Here is a 21,655-nt window from a genome sequence, read left to right on the forward strand (position 1 = left end):
CAAGCAGTAAGTTAATATTCTGGGGTTATTGTGTCCTTTATTTGTGTTGAATATAACACATACTCAGCACAGTGTAATAAAAATACTGACCATGGATAATATGGAAGAAGTTTATATTCTTCACAGTGTATGGGAAGATATGCTTATTTTATTTAGAAATATTGTTATTACAGATTTAGTTGTAGTCAAAGCTGACACAATTTCATTAGCCAGAATGAATCTCATTTCCTTATATTCTTTATATATTTTTAATGCCAGATATGGGTGAGGGGGAGGGAGGCAGCAAATCACACTGCCATGAATGCACCTATGCAACAACTTTGCATGTTTTTCACATGTACCCCAAAACCTAAAATGCAATAAAAAAAAAAGAAAGAAAAAAAAAAAAGAAATTGTGGGTATATATATATTTTTGTTTTGTAGATGGTATTTAAGAATAATTTTGAGATTTCTTAATAATTTTACCTTTAAAATCTTTCTTTTCTTTGTATATATTTGAGGTGTATAATGTGATGATTTAATATACATTGTAAAATGATTGTTGTAGTTAAGCAAGTTAACATCCATCATCTCACAGTTGCCCTATTTTTTGGTGGTAAACACTACCTTCCTTTTAAAAAGTATATATTTTTTCCTGTTTCTTTTATAAAATTGAGCAGATTTCTTTGTCTTTCTGCTCCTATGAAATCAAAAAAGTATTGTGCTAAGCATTAGGAATAAAGAGTTGAATGTGGTGTAATACCTGCAATTAAGAAGCCCACAGTCCAGTGGGAAAGAAACATAATAAGTTGTTAGGACACAGTGTAACATTTTATGTTGATTGTCTCCTGGAAAAGTGATCTTTCTCATCTAGTTGCATTTTCGTATTGGGAGCTTTTTAGGGTACTACTGCTGAAAATGGAAAGACATTGCATTTTTAGAGGATGGGCGTGTATGGATTATTAATAAAGAGTAAAAGGGCATTGGACAAACATTTTCATTTGGAAAACTTGCTTAGGTTTGGTGAACTAACTAGTGTACAATTGTTTCCTAACTCTGAACACTTCTAAAAAAAAACTGATGCCATTATGATCCATGCTTATAATCATAATCTAAACATAAGCAGGGACCTGAAGTGCCTTCTTGAACATAAAAATATTATATTGTGTTCAATATAGAATCACAAACATTGAGGGGACCTTAGTGACCCATCTAACAAAACCCCTTTGTCATGTGAGAAAACTAAGAGAGTGGTTTGTGATTTAGCCAAGGTATCTTAGCTTATGCACGCCATAGCTAGGCACAAAACTTCTCGTCTATTGACTCTTCCTCTATTGTTCTTTTTACTAGGGAAAACTTCCAAAAATGTTCTATGTTTTGAAAACCATATTGCATTCTTAATGTGTGGTGAAAACTCAGTTTTCCATAATAAGAATATACATTGATATAAATATATACTGCAAATGTACATACAGATATATTATACTTTAATATAGTCCCCAGTGTCAGCTACAGAGCATATATATTTGCATTACAAAAGGTTGTTGAGTTTTTTTAAAAAAGGACCCCTTTCAAATAGAGAATTTCACTTTCATAGCAGGATTGATTTTAATTTAATTTTTTATTTTCAAAAGACATTTGTAAATTACCATCGCTATTTAAAAGGGTCTGGTGAAATACTATTTTGATGTATAAGAAATATCTGACATATTTTTAGAATCAGTTATTCTTACTTTCTGGTTGATTTACTGGTGGTTCCTAACACGAGTAAATCTCTGCCTAGGTACCCCTCTTGAGATAGTGAATGTCTGACTACCTGTATGGCATGGAAATTATTTTAGCTGCCATGAAGTCTAGGTCATTTGGGACCATACGCTTATTCACTTTGGCCACAGTCACCATTGACTAATCATTTAATTGAAGGGTGAATAATTGAGAACAGTCTTACCATCCAAACCAAAATTAGTATGGTATAATGGAATGGTACCAAGCATTGTGATTAAGTAGTCATGTAGACTTAAATTCCGTGATTCTTAATTTTCTTCTTTATATAGTCAGAGGTTTGGATAAGATATCCCTTCCAACTCTGTTATTTTGGGATATGTAATATGTCTGACTTTTTTTTTCCATCCTAGCTACTGTGCTTCTCTAGAGACTAGAATTACAGCTCACTTGAATGTAGTTATCACAGCTGAGTGGAGTCCTGCATCAAGAGGAAGAACCACTCATTGGGTGTCTTCTTTTCTGCTTCACCCAGGTGGCATGAAATCTGGCATATAATTTATATATAAAATTTCAGTAAAAAGGGCCATATCCTGAAACATTTGTTTGGGCTCTGCAGATTTTGTTTGTCTATGCCAGTTTCTTTTTCATTACTGTGGTTAGTTGACCATTTAAACATTTAAAATAGTATAGTGAAATACTGTTTAAAAGAGCCCTTGAAGTCACATTATTTAGTCATACTCCACAATTTACAAGGTTTTATTTTGACTTTTCCTGCTTCTACCTCATTAGTCACACTCCAGTGAAGGGTCTTGAGACTGTTGTTAACAATTTTATTTTATTGTTTCCAAGTTGGAAGGGAAGGCTGAAGCGTAGATTTCATTTTACATTTTATTTACATGTAATTATATAGTAGGGAAGGTGGTGGTTCATCTGTATGTGCTGTATGTGTTAGAAAACAGGGAAATAAGGATACTGGTAGCCCATAAAACTCTCTATTAAATTGAGAGTTGGGTATATTATTTCTATTATGACTTATGATTTTAAATGGAACTAATCATAAGATGTTGAAAGTGGATTCAAGTATTGTTTGGATTTCTTTTTTCAGGATGAAGGAGTTGTTAAAGAAATCCCTATTACTCATCATGTTAAGGAAGGATATGAGAAAGCAGATCCTGCACAGTTTGAGTTGCTCAAGGTTCTTGGTCAGGGGTCATTTGGAAAGGTAATAAATACTTTTTTCCCCCATTTGTTTGTCTTCTAATCATTTAGCATAATAAGTGAACACATACATAGAAATCTGATGATTGTGTCATTTATAAACTTCTGAAATGATGCACACCAAGAAAATTCTTTAATTTTTTTTTATTTCTGTTGTACTTTTTTTTTTTTTTAACTATTTCTTTATACTTTTCTGTAACAATCAAGATTTCCAATCCCCTGGGCTTACTGATTTCTCTAGGGAAAAATATAACATACCCTTTATTAGCTGCCTAAATCAAAGTAGCTTGATTTTTGTAAAAAATAGTATTTCTGTCTCCTTGTTTATATGCTGGCGTGAATATAGCTTGTTCTCTCCTGGTGATTTAATCTACATTTCTTAGCTATGTCACAGAAATCAGAATTTATGTCTTAATGCATGTATGAATTCATGAAGTCGTCTATCACCTGTTAAAATAAAGTAGAACAAAGATAGTTACTGGGTAATATATGGTTTGTGTGAAATTTAAGTCTTCAAGGAGCTTACATTCCAAGGCAGAAAGCAAAATTGAGTAGGATTAACTCTTATAGTCATTACTAGAATTGTTTCTTAAGCACTTAAGAACATGGTTTTAGAAAAGAAGTGTGTAGATCTGGTTCCTGACCTTTATACATCTAACATCTAATATATGAAAATTATTGAATACACATAGTAACAGCCTTTAGAAAAGCAGCACAACCACAATTTAAGGGAGGAAAAATAAAGACAAAATACTAATTTCAAGTGGTTGAGATTTAGTTTTAAAGGAGAAAATAGGCAATTGAGCATAGATTATTTATAATGCTCTGAAACATTTTAAAAGAAAGACATTTTTATTTTATTATTTTATTGGGTTTTAGAGATGGGGTCTTGCTCTGCCACACAGGATGTAGTGCAGTAGCATGATCATAGTTCACTGTAACCTTGAATTCCTGGGCTCAAGTGATCCTCCATCCTCAGCTTCTCAAGGAGCTGATACTACAGGCATATACCACCACACCCAGCTAATTAAAAAAAAATTTTGGACACAAGGTTTTGCTGTGTTGCTCAGGCTGGTCTCGAACTCCTAGATGTAAATGATCTTCCCACTTTAGCCTCCCAAGGAAAAACTTTTATTGAACACTCAGTGTGTGTACAACAGTTGTATAAGCAGTATTAGTAACTATAAAATAGATGTCTTAAAGTAGCCTGATATTTATGCATTATAGAATATAATGTGAAATATAAAGAAATATTTTCAGGACACAAAAAGGACAAACTGAAATGAATTACAGCTTGGCAGTGAATTGGTACAGGAGCTGTATAAGACAAGGAGATAGGACTTGAACAGGGTTCTGAGGAGAGGAAAACTGGAAGGAACTGTTAATAGATTGGTGGTGGTGGTGGTGATGGTGGTGGGGAGTGTTTATAGAACTGATCTGTAGAGTAGGCATGTACATTATATAGAACTTTATTTTAAAGTTTCTAAAAGCCCAATATTGTTTTAACTATTTTGCACTCTATAGCTATTTTTATGGTGTTAATTTTAGATGAACAGAGATAAAGTTATTTTATTTTCCAAATGTATAAGTGCTTAAATATTTGACTTAAATAAAATCTCACCAGGCAAACATTTCAAGCTATTAAATTTACTTGCTTTGTCTTTTGATGTATGTATTTACTCACATATAGTTTTATCTTCAGCTTTGTTCCAAAAAGGATTTAAGGCTTTCACAGATGAATACTAAATAAAATAAAAAATAACTAGTGAAGATGATGTAAACAGAAAATGCAGAGCAGGAAAGATTAGATGAAGCCAGGAGTACACTCTGTTGTTCACAAAAGCATGACATAAGGGTCTGTAAGTCCTTTTCTAATGGGTCAAAAATTAAGACTTAAGTTTTACAGTAGCCATTATAAAAAATCTGATATATTTGAGTATATTATAATTAACAGTATTTTAAAGGTAGAAACAGATCAAGCAGACCAGATAAATTTATTTCATGGGTTGTTGTAAAGAAAATACTTTATAACATAATGAAATATATTCAATAACATCTTCATGTTAAATATACCAACATGCTGACAAATTGTCAATGTAGTCCTTAAATTCAGGGAAAACTCAACTTTGTCTGTGCTGGGATTTTGTTTTAAGAAGAATGTCATTGAAGCCTTCTTTTAATTCCTAATATTAAAATCCAAAATAGTGATTTTTATGTAGTTCATCAACCAAAGAAATATTAAGGAGATGGCTTTTTTTTTTCCCTAGGATGTGAACATACTTGCTTGTCAGTATTACATCATTTGTGTAGGCAGTGTGTAGGTGTGACTTGTTATATGCTGAACCTATTCAGGAGTTTGGCCAAGGCTGTGATTCAGATAAGTGTAGGAGCAATTCCAAGAAGCTTTGAGCTGCAGAATCTTACTTAAGTTTTTCTTCAAAAGTTCCGTTGTTAAAATGCAGTAAATGGGATTTTAGCCAATGTAAAGCCTAATAATATTAAATGTTTTTATTGTCTATTTAATAGTGGGCAACCCTGCTAAAGTCAACTTAAAATTGTAGTTTAATATAGCATGCATTATTATCATGAAAGGTGCATATAAAATTCTGTCCTAAGCACACCAAGTATAATGCTATTAATGATCATTAATGTATGGGTTGAAAGGTAAACTAAACTTACATTAATTATTTTAAAACACAATTAAATACATGAAAATACCTTTGAAATTGTCTGATTAGTCATCTCTATATATCATGTGCCAATTAATATTTATACAAAACATACATTTTAACATTTGTTGATTATAAAAAAATACTTTTGCTTTTGTGATAGTGAAGACTTTATGGAACTTAAAAATGAATTTTTAAAAATATTGAATGCTTGTACTCTTAAATAAGTGATCAAGTCTCAAGTGATAATTTTATAAAACATATGCTGACATCTTAAAATTTCCTGAAGTTGGTTCTTTCTCTTTAATCAGCATTTAAAAATGTGTGAGCTTCCAGTTCACTACAGTTACGAATATTCTTAGAGAAAAATATAAAAGTCCTAAAAGTAGATTGGAATAACTCACCCATTCTTCTGGACAATTTCCCATGATTGGATTAGGGTGACTGAAAAGAAGCCTCTTTTATCAATATAGGTATGGTTTTAGGTACACTAGTTTGAAGCCATGTAACTACTTTTTAACTTTAATTATTTCTTTAAGCACCCTATCCCCAAATACACTCATGTTCTGAGGTACTTGGAGTTAGGACTTTAATGTATTAACTTTGAGGGGACATAATTTGGCTCATAGCCTACTTGTATATGTTTCTTTAAAGAATATGATGTTTCTGACAAAGTTCTCTATCCTCAAGTTCACAGTTTATTTCTGTATACCTCAGTGTGCAGCACAATTTCTGATACAAAATATGTGCTTAATGAATTAATTTGTTGATTAAACAACTAATGAATACATATATGGGAAGATAAGGTGATATAGCACAACTTTATTATACCAGGATAGGAAAATTTTTCAAGGATGATTTATCTTAGGAAAAAGAAATAGATTACTGATAAGTACATTATCACCTTATTTCAAGTTACATTATTATTACTGTCAAGCTTTTGGAATGGTGCAGAACCTGAAGAAAGTGAAGTGGGAGGAGAAGGGAGAGTTTCAGATGACAAAAAAAGGACATTATGATAGTACAAACCAATAAATATAACCTTGGGAAGGTTGAAAAATGTTAGGTAATAGATAAGAACGGAGTGGAAAGAGAACTACTTTTATAGTTGATTTTGGGAATTGGGCAGTGAGATATATTTTCTTATGCTAGGTAAGTCACTTATAAGACCTGAAAAAAAAAATAGATCAGATGATAAACAAACAGTTACTTCTCTAGACTGCAAATGATGGATTCTATTAGATGCCATTTTGGGATACTAGTAAATGTTAGAAGAGCTAGGGGAAAAAAATGGCCCCTTTATGCAGCAGTGTGTTCAGAAAGCCTACACTATCTCTTTCTTTCTTCCTTGATTGCCTCTTCTTACTCTTCATACTCCATTCTTTACAATCCCACTAAGGGTTATGTTTTGTTAAGAGTGGTTCTGAATTTGTGGTCTGCATACACCTAAACAATCCTAAGACCTTTTCAGGGAGTCCTCAAGTCAAAGCTATTTCACAGTCATCCTAAGATATCATTTGTACAGCTGCTGGCATATTGATTGGCCCATCAAGGCAGTGACTTCAAATGGTACTAGTAGTCATTGTATTCTTCATTGTCTTACATATACAGTGTAAGAATGTCCTTGATGAGACATTAACAATTATTACATTTATTAAATCTCAACCCTTGAATACCCTTCTTTTCAATAATCTGTGATGAAATGGGAAGTACACGTCAAGCCCTTTAGCTGCATAGCAAAATAGAATGGTTGTCTCAAGGCAGAGGACTTGTGCAAATGTTTTGAGTTGTGAGCTGAACCAATCACTGTTTTCATGGATCACCATTTTTCCTTGAAAGAACGATAAACTATGGTTACCTAAGTATGCTTATTTGGTGGGTGTTTTCTCAAAAATGAGTGGAGTGAGCCTATTCATAGAAAAATAACTGATAAATTTTTTTCAATGGTAGAATCTGAGCTTTCTGCCAAAAACATGAATTTTGGCAAATGTTTATTTGCCACATTGACTTTGTCATCTTCTTAATGCAGCTATATTTCTTTTTATTATGCTTCACTTCATTGTACTTCACAGATATTATGTGTATATATATGTATATGTATATATGTATATATGTGTATATATAGTATACATATATATGTATGTATTATATATATATATAAATTGAAGTTTTGTGGTGACCCTGTGTTGAGTAAGTCTTTGGGTGCCATTGTTCCACCAGCAAATGCTCACTTTCTGTCTCTGTCTCATATTTTGGTAATTCTTGCAGTGTTTCAAATGTTTTAATTACTATTATATCTGTTATGGTGATTTGTGATCTGTGATCTTTGATATTAGTATTGTCATTGTTTCAGGGTGCCATGAACCATACACACATAAGGCAGTGAGCTTCATTGATAAACAGTGTGTGTGTGTTCTGGCTGTTTTACTGACCAACTGTTTCCCCATCTTTCTCTATCTCCTTGGGTCCCTCTCTTCCCTGACCTACAAGAATATTGAAATTGGGCTAAGTAATAACTCCACAGTGACCTCAGAATGTTCAAGGGAAGGGAAGTGTTCCAAATTTCTCGCTTTAAATAAAAAGCTAGAAATTATTAAGCTTGGTGAGGAAGGCATGTCAAAATCTGAGATAGGCTAAAAGCTGAGGTTCTTGTGCCAAACAGATAGCCAAGTTGTGAATGCAAAGAAACGTTCTTGAAAGAAATTAAAACTGCTACTCCAGTGAACATACAAATATTAAGAAAGGGAAACAGGCTTATTGCTGATATGAAGAGTTTTAGTGGTCTAAATAGAAGATCAAACCAGCCACAACACTCCCTCAAGCCAAAGCCTAATCTGGAGAAATTCCCTAGCTGTCTTTAATTCTGTGAAGGCTGAGAGACGTGAGGAGGCTGCACAAGAAAAGTTTGAAGCTAGCAGGGGCTGGCTTATGACATTTAAGGAAAGAATCCATTTTCATAACATCAAAATGCAAGGTAATCCTGCTGGTGCTGATAGAAAAGCTGTAGCAGGTTAACCAGAAGATCTAGATAATTGATGAAGTTGGTTACACTAAACAACAAATTTTAATTGCAGAAGAAACAGCCTTCTATTGGAAGAAGATGCCACCTAGATTTTCAAAGCTAGAGTTAAGTCAGTGCCTAGCTTCAAAGCTTCAAAAGACAGTATGACTCTTTTGATAGAGGCTAGTGATCCTGGAACCTTTAAGTTGAAGCCATTGTTTATTTGTCATTCCAAAAATTCTAGGGCCCTTAAAAATTATGTTAAATCTATGCCTATGCTCTATAAATAGAACAACAAAGCCTGAATGACAGCACATCTGTTTATAGCATGGTGTACTGAGTATTTTAAGCCTACTGTTGAGACCTACTGTTCAAAAAATAAAGATATTTTTCAAAATATTACTTCTTATTGGCAATTCACCCAGTTACCCAAGAGCTCTGACAGAGATGTACAGGGAGATTAATGTTGTTTTCATGCTTTCTATTACAACATCCATTCTGCAGCCCATGGAACAAGGAATAATTTTGATTTCAAGTCCTATTATTTAAGAAATAATGTATTTTGTAAGGCTATAGTTGCCATAGATGGTGATTGCTCTGATGAATCTGGGCAAAGCAAATTAAAACCTCTGGAAAGGATTCACTATTGTGTAGATGTCATTAAGAACAATTGTGATTCATGGGAGGAAGTCAAAATGTCATCAACAGGAGTTTGGAAGAAGTTGATTCCAACCCTCATGGATGACTTGGAGGGGTTCAAGACCTCTTTGGAGGAAATCACTGCAGATGTGGTGGAAATAGCAAGACAACTAGAATTAGAAGTGGAACTAAAAATGTGACTGAAATTCTGCAGTCTCATGATAAAGCTTGAATGGATGAGGAGTTGCTCCTTGTAGATGAGCAAAGAAAATGGTTTTTTGAGATGAAATCTACTTCTGGTGAAGATGCTATGAACTTTGTTGAAATGACAATAAAGGCTTTAGAATATTACATAAACTAATAAAGCAGTGGTAGGATTTGAGAGGATTGAGTTCAATTTTGAAATAAATTCTATGTGTAAAATACTATCAAATAGCATCAAATTCTACAGAAAAATCTCTCATGAAAGGAAATCATTCTGTGCAACAAACCTCATCATTGTCTTATATTAGGAAATTGCCACAGCCACCCTAACCTTCAGCAGCCACCACCCTGATCACTCAGCAGCCATCAACATTGAGGCAAAACATCAGCAATAATGAAGACTCAGATGATCTTTAACATTATTTAGCAATAAAGTATATTTAATTAAGGTATATAGGGCCATAATGTTTGTTTGTTCCCTATTAAGTTAACAGAAAGTGAGCTGGGTCTTAAAAGGAGGTATGTAGCTCAAATTTGTCTTTCGTTATGTTATTTGTCTTTTACATCACCAAATTCTCAAAGTTCATGACCAGGTCATCTATTTTAAACCTTATCCTTGTAGTATTTATATACATTATGATTTATTAAATGAAGGGAAGTGAGAAAATAATAATGTAAATTATAGCATAATTTATAGGAGAAAGTAAAACTTTTTTCATGTATTTATTTTTTAAAATTGACAAATAGTTATACATATTCATGGGGTACATAGTGAAGTTTCAATACATAATATGTATGGTGATCAGATCAGGGCAATTTTGCATCCTTCAACAAATTTCTCACTCTCTCCACCTTCCCTCTATGGGAAGGTATATGTTTATAAAATTAGAGAAAATGCAAGGATATAGGTGTATGCTGGTGTCTATGTGTACAGAAAGAATAACTAGAAATGTGAATTTTCCTTTTTTTTTAATTTCCTATTAGGTTTTTCTTGTTAGAAAGAAGACCGGTCCTGATGCTGGGCAGCTCTATGCAATGAAGGTGTTAAAAAAAGCCTCTTTAAAAGGTAGAAAATTAGAAAGTTTATTAAAGTAGAATTTGGCAAAGCGTATTTTAAGAAATATGCTGTATATTGCTTGTATAAGGTGAATAGAGGTAGCTATTTTTAGAATTAGTATTTGTGGCAGTTTTTCTAGCCAGTAGGTAATATTACTAGATTTGATATTGGCATATGCCTTAACTTAGTGAGAGTGCAGTAGAAATTTGATCCTAGAAAAAGCAACATACTTCATTTAATTTAAACTTATTAACTTAATTGGGCTATACACTTTCAAGATTCTTGGTTTTTCCTTTTCTGTGTCAATATTGCATATTGAGAAAGTACAACCATTTGCACACACTGTCTTTTAGGGTGTGATAAAAATACCCCTTACGACCAGATCAGTTTTAATCAGTAAACTCATTTGAACAATTAAAGAGATTAACAGGCCGGGTGTGTTGGCTCACACCTGTAATCCCAGCACTTTGAGAGGCTGAGGCAGGCTGAACCCTTGAGCCTGGCCCAGAAGTTCAAGATCAGCCTGAGTAACCTGGCAAAACCCTGTCTCTACAAAAAATACAAAAATGAGCTGGGCATGGTGGCACGCATCGCATCTGTAGTTCCAGCTAGTTGGGAAGCTGAGATGGGAGGATTGCTTGAGCCTGGGAGGTGGAGGTTGCAGTGAGCTGAGATTGTTCCACTGCAGTCCAGCCTGGGCAAGAGAGCAATACCCTGTCTCAAAAAAAAAAAAAAAAGAGAGTACATAATAAACGCATATTAGCTACATACCTATTTATGCCACTTTAACCTGTCTCTAGATGTAATGAAATTTTTTGCTTTCTGAGAATATGATCATTATTATCTAGGAATATGTAAACTGCAAATTTAGGCATTTATGAAGTTATATTTTATATTTTTATATTTTTTGTTTGGTAAATTATTGATAGAATCTTAACTAAAATGATATGAGAGTAATATATTGTGCTGTTATGTAATTTTTAGTTCGAGACAGAGTTCGGACAAAGATGGAGAGGGATATACTGGTGGAAGTAAATCATCCATTTATTGTCAAATTGCACTATGGTATGTAATCTGTTTTATTCTTTTATTTCTTTATTTTAACCCTTATTAATATGGAATTAGAGAATTATGATTTCCATTCAGATAATACTATAACAGGAAGTAAATAATTTAGACTTACTTAGTATATTCAACTATATAAAATGTATTTGTCTGAAATAAATATCAGTATCCAGTTTTTAGTTGTGTATCCTTCATTTTTCTAAGTTGGTTAACTTGTCTAAAATAACAAGATAGTGTTTTTTGCTTACCTGTCTGGTAGTATTTATGTACTCTACTAGGATGTACCTTCCAATCTTAGACTATATACTGTTGTGATAATTTACATAAAATATTCAGTTGCTTGTTCATAATGACCATATTTATCTATTTCATACTTATATTCAAGAGGACCATGTAGTTATGTTAGTCTACTTGAGTTATTTTTTATACTTAATGGGAGAAGACTACCAGTAAGAAGCAGTAGATGTAGTGGAAAGAACATCAGCTTTGGAGTTAGACATTTCTGAATTTGAATCATGACTGCATTGCTAATTTAACATGGATGAGATCTGTCTATCTATCTATCTATCTATCTATCTATCTATCTATCTATCTATCTATCTATCTCTGACATAGTGTACTTTGTCACTTTCAATTTTCTATATTAAAAAAAGTAGCAGCTGTTGATTTTATTCTTGGTGTAACTTTGACAAATAATACATTAAAATATATACCCAATTATTGCTATTAAAAACCCATAAGAAGTTTTCACCCATTATTCTTTTACTTTTTATTATACTAACAGAATAAAAAAGTAGCATCTAAAGACCTTCCTGAATCTGTAGTATGTCAATCAGTAAACACTTATTGTGTGTAAAATTACTGTATTAAATTCAGTGGGCTATAGAAGTGAAACACTTTTTGACCTCAAGAAATTTACAACCTATAGAGAACACAGAGATGTAAACAAATTAATTGTACAAATTAAAATGGAATAAGTACTGTTAAAGAGGTATAAATATAATGAGATCTCAAAAGTAGCAGCAAGTAATTTCACTGAATAAGAGGTCAAGGAAGCTGTGGAAAAATGTGAAAAGGGAGAAATCCTGGAAAGTTGAATAGAGGAAGTGGCATTTTTGTTTAGCTATTTTATAGGATTCATGGACTTTCAGTAGGTTTTATAGGCTAAATTTAGGCAATTGCAGTAGAATATGCTTCATAAATTAGGAAATTGTTGGTGGTAGAAGTTCTGTGCAAGCCACATTCAAGTTTATTATGTTCTGGGAAGGGGTTCATAGCTATTTCAACACTGGATTAAATACTGGGTTTAATTTTGAGATGTTATCCATTAATGGACCATGTAAATAAATACTGTAAAATCCTAAACATATATTAATTAAAAAGCATACTAAGCTTTTTAAGCCTTTGAGATTGTTCTGTTACTACATTCTAATTTTTAATTAGCCTTTCAGACTGAAGGGAAACTGTACTTAATACTGGATTTTCTCAGGGGAGGAGATGTTTTCACAAGATTATCCAAAGAGGTAAGTGTCTGTACATCTTTACTCTATGTTCTTGAAACAAAACTAAGAAAAAACCCTTTTGTTCTTTCATTAATTACATTTTTCCTATTGAAATTTTAAATGGTAACTACTCTGTTTATTTCATTGCATAGTATTTGTTAATGTGCCTGTTAATGGCATTTTCTGTCATCTCAATGTGCTACTTGTTATTTTCTTAGTCAAAAGAACAATATGAATAACTGAATAAAGTAGATATGGGCAAACCTAGGACTTTGGCTACTCAAGCTACCTAAACACCTCTGGGAGTAGTGTTTATTCATTTTAAAATAGCTTTATGGAGGTATAATTGACATACAATAAACTGTACATATTAAAGTATACAATTTTATAAGTTTTTACATTTATATGTAACTGTGAAACCATCATTACAATAAGAATAATTAACATATCTGTCATCCCCCAAAGTTTTCTTGTGTCCCTTTGTGATACCATCCTCCTGCTGTAACCCTACTGAATTTGCTTTCTATCACTATTTGGTTTATATTTTCTAGTTTATATAAATGGAATCATACTGTATATCCATTTTTTTGTCTGGCTTACTTAACATAGTTATTTTGAGATTCATCTACGTTGTTTGTACTAATAGTTTATTCATTTTTATTAATGGTGTAGTATTACTGATTGTATGGATACATCATGATTTGTTTATCATTCACCTGTTGATGGATTTTTGGGTCATTGAAGTTTTTGATATTACTAATAAAACTGCTATAAACATTCATATAGAAATGATTGTATCATACGTTTTCATTTCTCATGGGTAAATACCTAAGAGTATAATGACTGGGTTATGTAGTAGGTGTATGTTTAACCTTTAAAGACATTGCCAAACTGTTTTCCAAAGTGATTATATATTTTTTACATTCCCACCAGCAGTGTAAGAGAGTTTCAGTTACTCCACATCCTTGCCAACATTTGTGGTAATACTTTGCAACATTTGGTATGGTCAGTCTTAAAATTTTTTAAGTTTAGTTTTTAGTGGTATCCCATTGTGGTTTTGAATTGTATCACAGTAATGACTAGTGATGTTGAGCATCTTTTCTTGAGCTCATTTGCTATATATCCTCTTGGTAAAATGTCTGTTTACATTTTTAGCCTTTTTTTAATTGGATTGTGTGTTTTCTTATTGAGTTTTTAAGAGTTACTCATGTATTTTGGATGTAAGTCCTTGATCATATATGTTATTTTAAAATGTTTTCTTCTGGTCTGTGGTTTGTCTTTTTATTCTCTTAACAGTGTTTATTGAAAAGCAGAAGTTCTTAATTTTGATGAAGTCTGATTTATAGGATTTTTTCCCTTTTATTAATTGTGCTTTTAGTGTCCTATGTAAGGAATATCTGCCTAATCCCAGGTAAAGATTTTCTCTTTTATTTTCTAGAGGTTTTGTAGTTTGAATTTTACATCTAGATTTAGGATCAGTTTTGAGTTCATTTTAGTGTATGGTTATAGGTATGTGCAGAAGTCCTTTTTTTTTGCACATAGATATCTAGTTGTTCTAGCATCATTATTGGAAAAGTTTATCTTTTCTTCACGGAATTACCTAAAATTTTTCTTGAAAATCAACTGATCATATATATGAAGGCTTATTTCTGTATACTCTGTTCTGTTCATTGATCCATTTGTCTGTCTTTATGACAATACCACACTGTCTGAATTACTGTACTTTGATAATATGTCTTGAAGTCAGGTAGTGCAAATCCTTGTGCTTTGCTCTTCTTTTTCAGAGTGTGACTCTTCTAGGTCCTTTCCATTTCCATATCAGTTTTAAAGTCAGCTTTTCACTTTGTACAAAAACGCCCTGCTGGGATATTAGTTGGGATTTCATTGAATATATAAGTCAATTTGCAGATAAGTTACATGTTAGTAATATTGAGTCTTTCAATTCGTGAACATGGTATCTTTCTCAATTTATTTAGGTCATCTTTAATTTCTCTCAGTATTATCTTGTTTTCAGTGTAAGTCTTTCACTTCTTTTGTCAGATTTACCTCTAAGTAAATCCTGTTTTTAATGTTACTGTAAATAGAATTGACTTCCTAATTTCAATTTTAAATTGGATAGAAACAAAACCAATTTTTTGTTTATTGAGCTTGTTTCCCACAGTCTAGCCAAACTTAATACTTAAGCAGCTTTTAAAAACAGATGGCAAAAGTTGAAAAAGTTCTCTTCTGTACTACTTTTTTTTAATTGTACTTTAAGTTATGGGGTACATGTGCAGATCTTGCAGGATTGTTGCATAGGTACACACATGCCATGGTGGCTTGCTGTCTCCATCCCCCCGTCACCTACATCAGGCATTCTCCCAGTGTTATCCCTCCCCATCCTACCCATCCTCTGCTGTCCCTCCCCTAGCCCCCCATGCCCCAACATACCCCAGTGTGTGATGTTCCCCTCCCTGTGCCCATGTGTTCTCATCGTTCAATAACTGCCTATGAGTGAGAACATGTGGTATTTGGTTTTCTGTTCTTGTGTCTGTTTGCTGAGAAAAATGGTTTCCAGATTCATCGATGTCCCTACAAAGGATGTGAACTCATCCTTTTTATGGCTGCATAGTATTCCATGGTGTATATGTGCCACATTTTCTTTGTCCAGTCTATCATCGATGGGGATTTGGATTGGTTCCAGGTCTTTGCTATTGTAAACAGTGCCACAATGAACATACGTGTGTATGTCTCTTTATAATAGAAGGATTTATAGTCCTTTGGGTGTATACCCAGTAATGGGATTGCTGGATCAAATGGAATTTCTATTTCTAGATCCTTGAGGAATCGCCACACTGTCTTCCACAATGGTTGAACTAATTTGCACTGCCATCAACAGTGTAAAAGTGTTCCAATTTTCCAATCCTCTCCAGCATCTGTTGTCTCCAGATTTTTTAATGATTGCCATTCTAACTGGCATGAGATGATATCTCAGTGTGATTTTGATTTGCATTTCTCTAATGACTAGTGATCATGAACATTTTTTTCATGTTTGTTGGCCTCATATATATCTTCTTTTGTAAAGTGTCTGTTCATATCGTTTACCGACTTTTGAATGGGTTTGTTGCTTTTTTTTCTTGTAAATCTGCTTTAGTTCTTTGTAGATTATGGATATTAGCCCTTTGTCAGATGGGTAGATTGCAAACATTTTGTCCAATTCTGTTGGTTACTGGTTCACTCTAATGGTTGTTTCTTCTGCTGTGCAGAAACTCTTAAGTTTAATTAGATCCCATTTATCTATTTTGCCTTTTGTTGCCATTGCTTTTGGTGTTTTGGTCGTGAAGTCCTTGCCTATGCCTATGTCCTGAATGGTATTGCCTAGATTTTCTTCTTCTAGGGTTTTTATGATGTTAGGTCTTATGTTTAAATCTTTAATCCATCCGGAGTTAATTTTAGTGAAAGGTGTCAGGAAAGGGTCCAGTTTCAGCTTTCTGCACATGGCTAGCCAGTTTTCCCAATGTCATTTATTAAACAGGGAATCCTTTCCCCATTGCTTGTTTTTGTTAGGTTTGTCAAAGATCAGATGGTTGTAGGTGTGTGGCCTCTGTTCTGTTCCATTGGTCTATATCTCTGTTTTGATATCAGTACTGTGCTGTTTTGATTGCTATAGCCTTGTAGTATAGTTTGAAGTCAGGTAGATGCCTCTAACTTTGTTCTTTTTGCTTGGGATTATCTTGGCTATGCAGCCTCTCTTTTGGTTCCATATGAAGTTTAAAGGGTTTCTTTTCAGTTCTGTGAAGAAGATCAATGGTAGCTTGATGGGTATAGCATTGAATCTATAAATTACTTTGGGCAGTATGGCCATTTTCATGATAGTGATTCTTCCTAACCATGAGTATGGAATGGTTTTCTATCAGTTCGTGTCCTCTATTAAGAGTTTTATAAAAAATCAGGCATCAATTTTAGATGTATTCAAATGCTTTTTCTTCACATATTGAGATGATAATTTTTTTTAGTCTTACCATAGTGAATTGCATCAAGAGTCAAATGTTGAACCAACCTTCCATTTACGGATGAACCCCACTTAGTCTTGATGTATTAACCTTTTTATAAATTGTTGATGATATTTGCTGAAAGTTTGTTAACAATTTTTGCATCTATTTTTATGAGGGATATTTGTGATTTTCTTGTATTATTTTGTCTGTTTTTGGTATTAGAGTAATTCTGACTTCATAGAATGAATTGGGTGTAATTTTTGCCTCTTTAACTTTCTGGGAAAGTTTAGGTAGATTCAATGATAAATTGCCCTTAAATGATTGATAGAATTCACCAGTGAAGGCATCTGAACATGAAGTTTTTCTTATAGTAAAGTGTTTAACTACAAAATCAATTTATATAATAGACTTATGTTATTTCTTTTTGTGCGAACTTTGCTAACTTGTGTCTTTTAAGGAATTTGTTTATTTCATCAAAGTTATCGAATTTATTGGCATAAAATTGTTCATAATATTTCCTTATTGTCCTTTTTGTAGTTGTAGAATTGTTAGTGATGTCACTGCTCTCATTTTTGATGTTGATAATTCATGTTTTCTCTCTTTTTGTTTTGCCTAGCCTCACTAGAGATTTATCAATTTTATTACTCTCAAAGAAATAGCTTTTGGTTTCATTGATTTTTCTCTATTCTACTTCTATTTTCTATTACATTGTTTTGTGCTTCAATCTTTTTTCATACTTGTGTTTTATTAGCTTTTCTTTTTCTGGTTTTTAAGATGGGAGCTGAATTTGTCGATTGGAGGCCTTTCTTCTTTTCTAATAATGTAGATGTTTAGTTTATAAATTCCCCTCTGAATACTGCTTTAGAGTCATCCCACAAGTTTTGATATGTGTCATTTTAAATTTATTTCAGTTCAGTGTACTTTGTAATTTCCTTTTTATTTCTTTGATCCATTGGGTATTTAGAAGTATGCTTAATTTACAAATATTTGGGCATTCTTTCACATATCTTTCTATTATTGATTTCTACTCTAATGTCATTATGGCCATAAAGCATACTTTATATGACTTTAATTCTTTTTAACTTACTTATACTTGTCTTATGCTTCATAATATGGTGTATCTTGGTAAATATTCCATGTCCACTTGAGAAGAATGCATATTCTGCTATTTTGGGGTGGTGGAAGTTTCTATAAATGTGGACTGGATCAAGTTGTTTGATAGTGATATTAAATTTTCTCTATTTCTGATTTTCTGCCTATCCTACACATTTTTGAGACAGACAGGGATTGACAGCTTTTACTCTAATTATGAATCTGTATATTTCTTCTTTAATTTCTGTCAGTTTTTGTTTCATGTATTTGAAAGTTCTGTTATTAGGTACATAAACCTTTAGGGTTATTATTCCCTCTTGATGACTTGACTCCTTCATCATTATGAGATAACCTGACTGACTTTATCCCTGGTAATTTTCTTTTCTTCAAAATCTAATTTGATATTAATATGGTCGCTCCACATGCACATGCGTGTTCATTATGGCACTGTTTACAATAGCAAAGACCTGGAACCAACCCAAATGCCCATTGATGATAGACTGGACAAGGAAAATGTGGCACGTATACACCATGGAACACGATGCAGCCATAAAAAACGAGTTCGTGTCCTTTGTAGGGACATGGATAAATCTGGAAACCATCATTCTCAGTAAACTGATACAAGAACAGAAAATCAAACACCGCATGTTCTCACTCATAGGCGGGTGTTGAACAATGAGAACACATGGACACAGGGAGGGGAGCATTACACACTGGGGTCTGTTGTGGGGGACTAGGGGAGGGACAGCCAGGGGTAGAGAGGTTGGGGAGGGATAACATGGGGAGAAATGCCAGATATAGGTGACAGGGGGATGGAGGCAGCAAACCACATTGCCATGTATGTACCTATGCAACCATCCTGCATGATCTGCACATGCATCCCAGAACCTAAAGTACATTAAAAAAAAGGAGTGTTAGTTTGGTATATCTTTTTTCATATTTTAACTTTAGCCTATTTGTGTCTTTATATTAAATGTATGGTACTTAAGGAAGCATAGTTTCCTTGATTTTTATCCAATCTGAGACTCTATGTCTTTTTATTGGAATGTTAGATCTGTTACATTTAATATGATTATTTATGTAGTTGTATTTAAATCTGCCATCTTGCTATGCTAGTTGGGTTTTTTTTTTTTTTTTTGGTCCCATTTGTTCTTTGTTTTTTTTTTTCCTTCTTTTCCTGGCTTCTTTTTAATTACTTCTGTTTTAAATTTATTTTTATTTCTGCTGTTGGCTTGTAAATATTATCTATAACACTTTGTTGTGTAATTTAATAGTTGCCTTAGGATTTATAGTATAAGTTTTAACTCAGTGGTCAATAAACTATGGTCTTCAGGCTAAATTTGGTCAGTACTTTTCTTTGTAAATATAGTTTTATTGGAACACAGCCATACTCATTTGTTTAAATATTCTGTGTGCCTTGTTTTGTACTTCTTTGGCATTATACTTGCGTAGTCATTTTTACTGGATAGTCGGCATTGTGAATTTAATTTTCTTACATGCTAGATACTTTTATTTTCACATAAATAGTAATTAGCTTTTTTCCAGGATACAGTTAATTTTCTTATAAACACTTTGATCTTTTTGAGTCTTGCTTTTAAGCTTTGTCAGGTAGGACCAAGGAAGTATTTAGTTTAGGATTAATTTATCCCCAGTATTGAAGCATGTCCTTTCTTAGTACTCTAACAAACATTATTTGAATTATGAGGCTTTTCACTGTCACTTTTGAGAATAGGACCTATCTCAGTCCTTTGTGAGATGAATGGGTTTTTCTTTTAAGATTTTTCTTTTCCTGGGCTTGGGCTTGGGTAGTCTCCTCAGATCCATAATTGACTCTATCTCTGTCTCTACCTCTACCTCTATCTATCTCTATCTCTATCTCTATCTATCTCTATTGCTATCTATCTATCTATCTATCTATCTATCTATCTATCTATCTATCTATCTATCTGAGAAGGAGTCTCAGTCTGTTGCCCCAGCATGAGTGCAGTGGCGTGATCTCAGCTCACTGCAACGTCTGCCTCTTGGGTTCAAGTTATTCTCTTTCCTCAACCTCCTGAGTAGCTGGGACTACAGGTGCATAATCAGCCCAGCTAATTCTTGTATTTTTGGTAGAGATGGGCTTTTACTATGTTGGCCAGGCTGCTCTCAAACTCCTGATCTCAGGTGACCTGCCCACCTCAACCTCCCAAAATGCTGGAATTACAGGCATGAGCCTCTGTGCCCAGCCCATAATTGACAATTTTTTATTGGAACAATTTTTTATTCATCATCTTAACATTTACCTTGTTAAGGTGATGAACATTTTTGTATTTATGGAACTATTATTGAACTTTGTTCTGAGATATAAAACTAATTTGGTCCTTATAGGTCTTATTTTTATTTTATTTTATTTTTTTAAATTTATTTTTTTTTTTATTGCATTTTAGGTTTTGGGGTACATGTGAAAAACATGCAAGGTTGTTGCATAGGTGCATACGTGGCAGTGTGATTTGCTGCCTTCCTCCCCTTCACCCATATCTGGCATTTCTCCCCATGCTATCCCTCACCAACTCCCTACCCCCCCGCTGTCCCCCCCACTCCCCCACAACAGACCCCCGTGTATAGTGCTCCCCTCCCTGTGTCCATGTGTTCTCCTTGTTCAACACCCGCCTATGAGTGAGAACATGTGGTGTTTGATTTTGTGTTCTTGTGTCAGTTTGCTGAGAATGATGGTTTCCAGGTTCATCCATGTCCCTACAAAGGACGCGAACTCCTCGTTTTTAATGGCTGCATAATATTCCATGGTGTATATGTGCCACATTTTTCCTGTCCAGTCTATCATCGATGGGCATTTGGGTTGGTTCCAGGTCTTTGCTATTGTAAACTGTGCTGCAATGAACATTCGTGTGCATGTGTCCTTATAGTAGAACGATTTATAATCCTTTGGATATATGCCCAGTAATGGGATTGCTGGGTCAAATGGAATTTCTATTTCTAGGTCCTTGAGGAATCGCCACACTGTTTTCCACAATGGTTGAACTAATTTACACTCCCACCAACAGTGTAAAAGTGCTCCTATTTCTCCACATCCTCTCCAGCATCTGTTGTCTCCAGATTTTTTAATGATCGCCATTCTAACTGGTGTGAGATGGTATCTCAATGTAGTTTTGATTTGCATTTCTCTAATGGCCAGTGATGATGAGCATTTTTTCATATGCTTGTTAGCCTCATGTATGTCTTCTTTTGTAAAGTATCTGTTCATATCCTTCGCCCACTTTTGAATGGGCTTGTTTGTTTTTTTCTTGTAAATCTTTTTTAGCTCGTTGTAAATTCTGGATATCAGCCCTTTGTCAGACGGGTAGGCTGCAAAAATTTTTTCCCATTCTGTTGGTTGCCGATTCACTCTATTGACTGTTTCTTTTGCTGTGCAGAAGCTGTGGAGTTTGATTAGGTCCCATTTGTCTATTTTGGCTTTTGTTGCCAATGCTTTTGGTGTTTTGGTCATGAAGTCCTTACCTACGCCTATGTCCTGAATGGTTTTGCCTAGGTTT

General features: G+C 33.6%; 1 protein-coding gene across 5 annotated transcripts in view; it reads left to right on the plus strand.

Annotated features, from left to right (window-relative positions):
• RPS6KA6 (ribosomal protein S6 kinase A6) overlaps positions 1-21,655 on the plus strand; it is a 140,444-nt gene that overhangs the window by 31,259 nt on the left and 87,530 nt on the right. For all 5 annotated transcript variants that reach the window (XM_012470806.2, XM_064362771.1, XM_064362780.1 and 2 more), the window contains 4 exons: positions 2,810-2,926; positions 10,420-10,501; positions 11,477-11,557; positions 13,001-13,080. In XM_012470806.2, the coding sequence (XP_012326229.2) occupies positions 2,810-2,926; positions 10,420-10,501; positions 11,477-11,557; positions 13,001-13,080 (360 nt within the window). The remainder of the gene's footprint in view (positions 1-2,809; positions 2,927-10,419; positions 10,502-11,476; positions 11,558-13,000; positions 13,081-21,655) is intronic.

Source organism: Aotus nancymaae, unplaced genomic scaffold (genome assembly GCF_030222135.1).
Source record: "Aotus nancymaae isolate 86718 unplaced genomic scaffold, 86718_ANA_hifiasm-v0.15.2.pri h1tg000004l, whole genome shotgun sequence".
Classification (NCBI taxonomy): Eukaryota; Metazoa; Chordata; class Mammalia; order Primates; family Aotidae; genus Aotus; species Aotus nancymaae.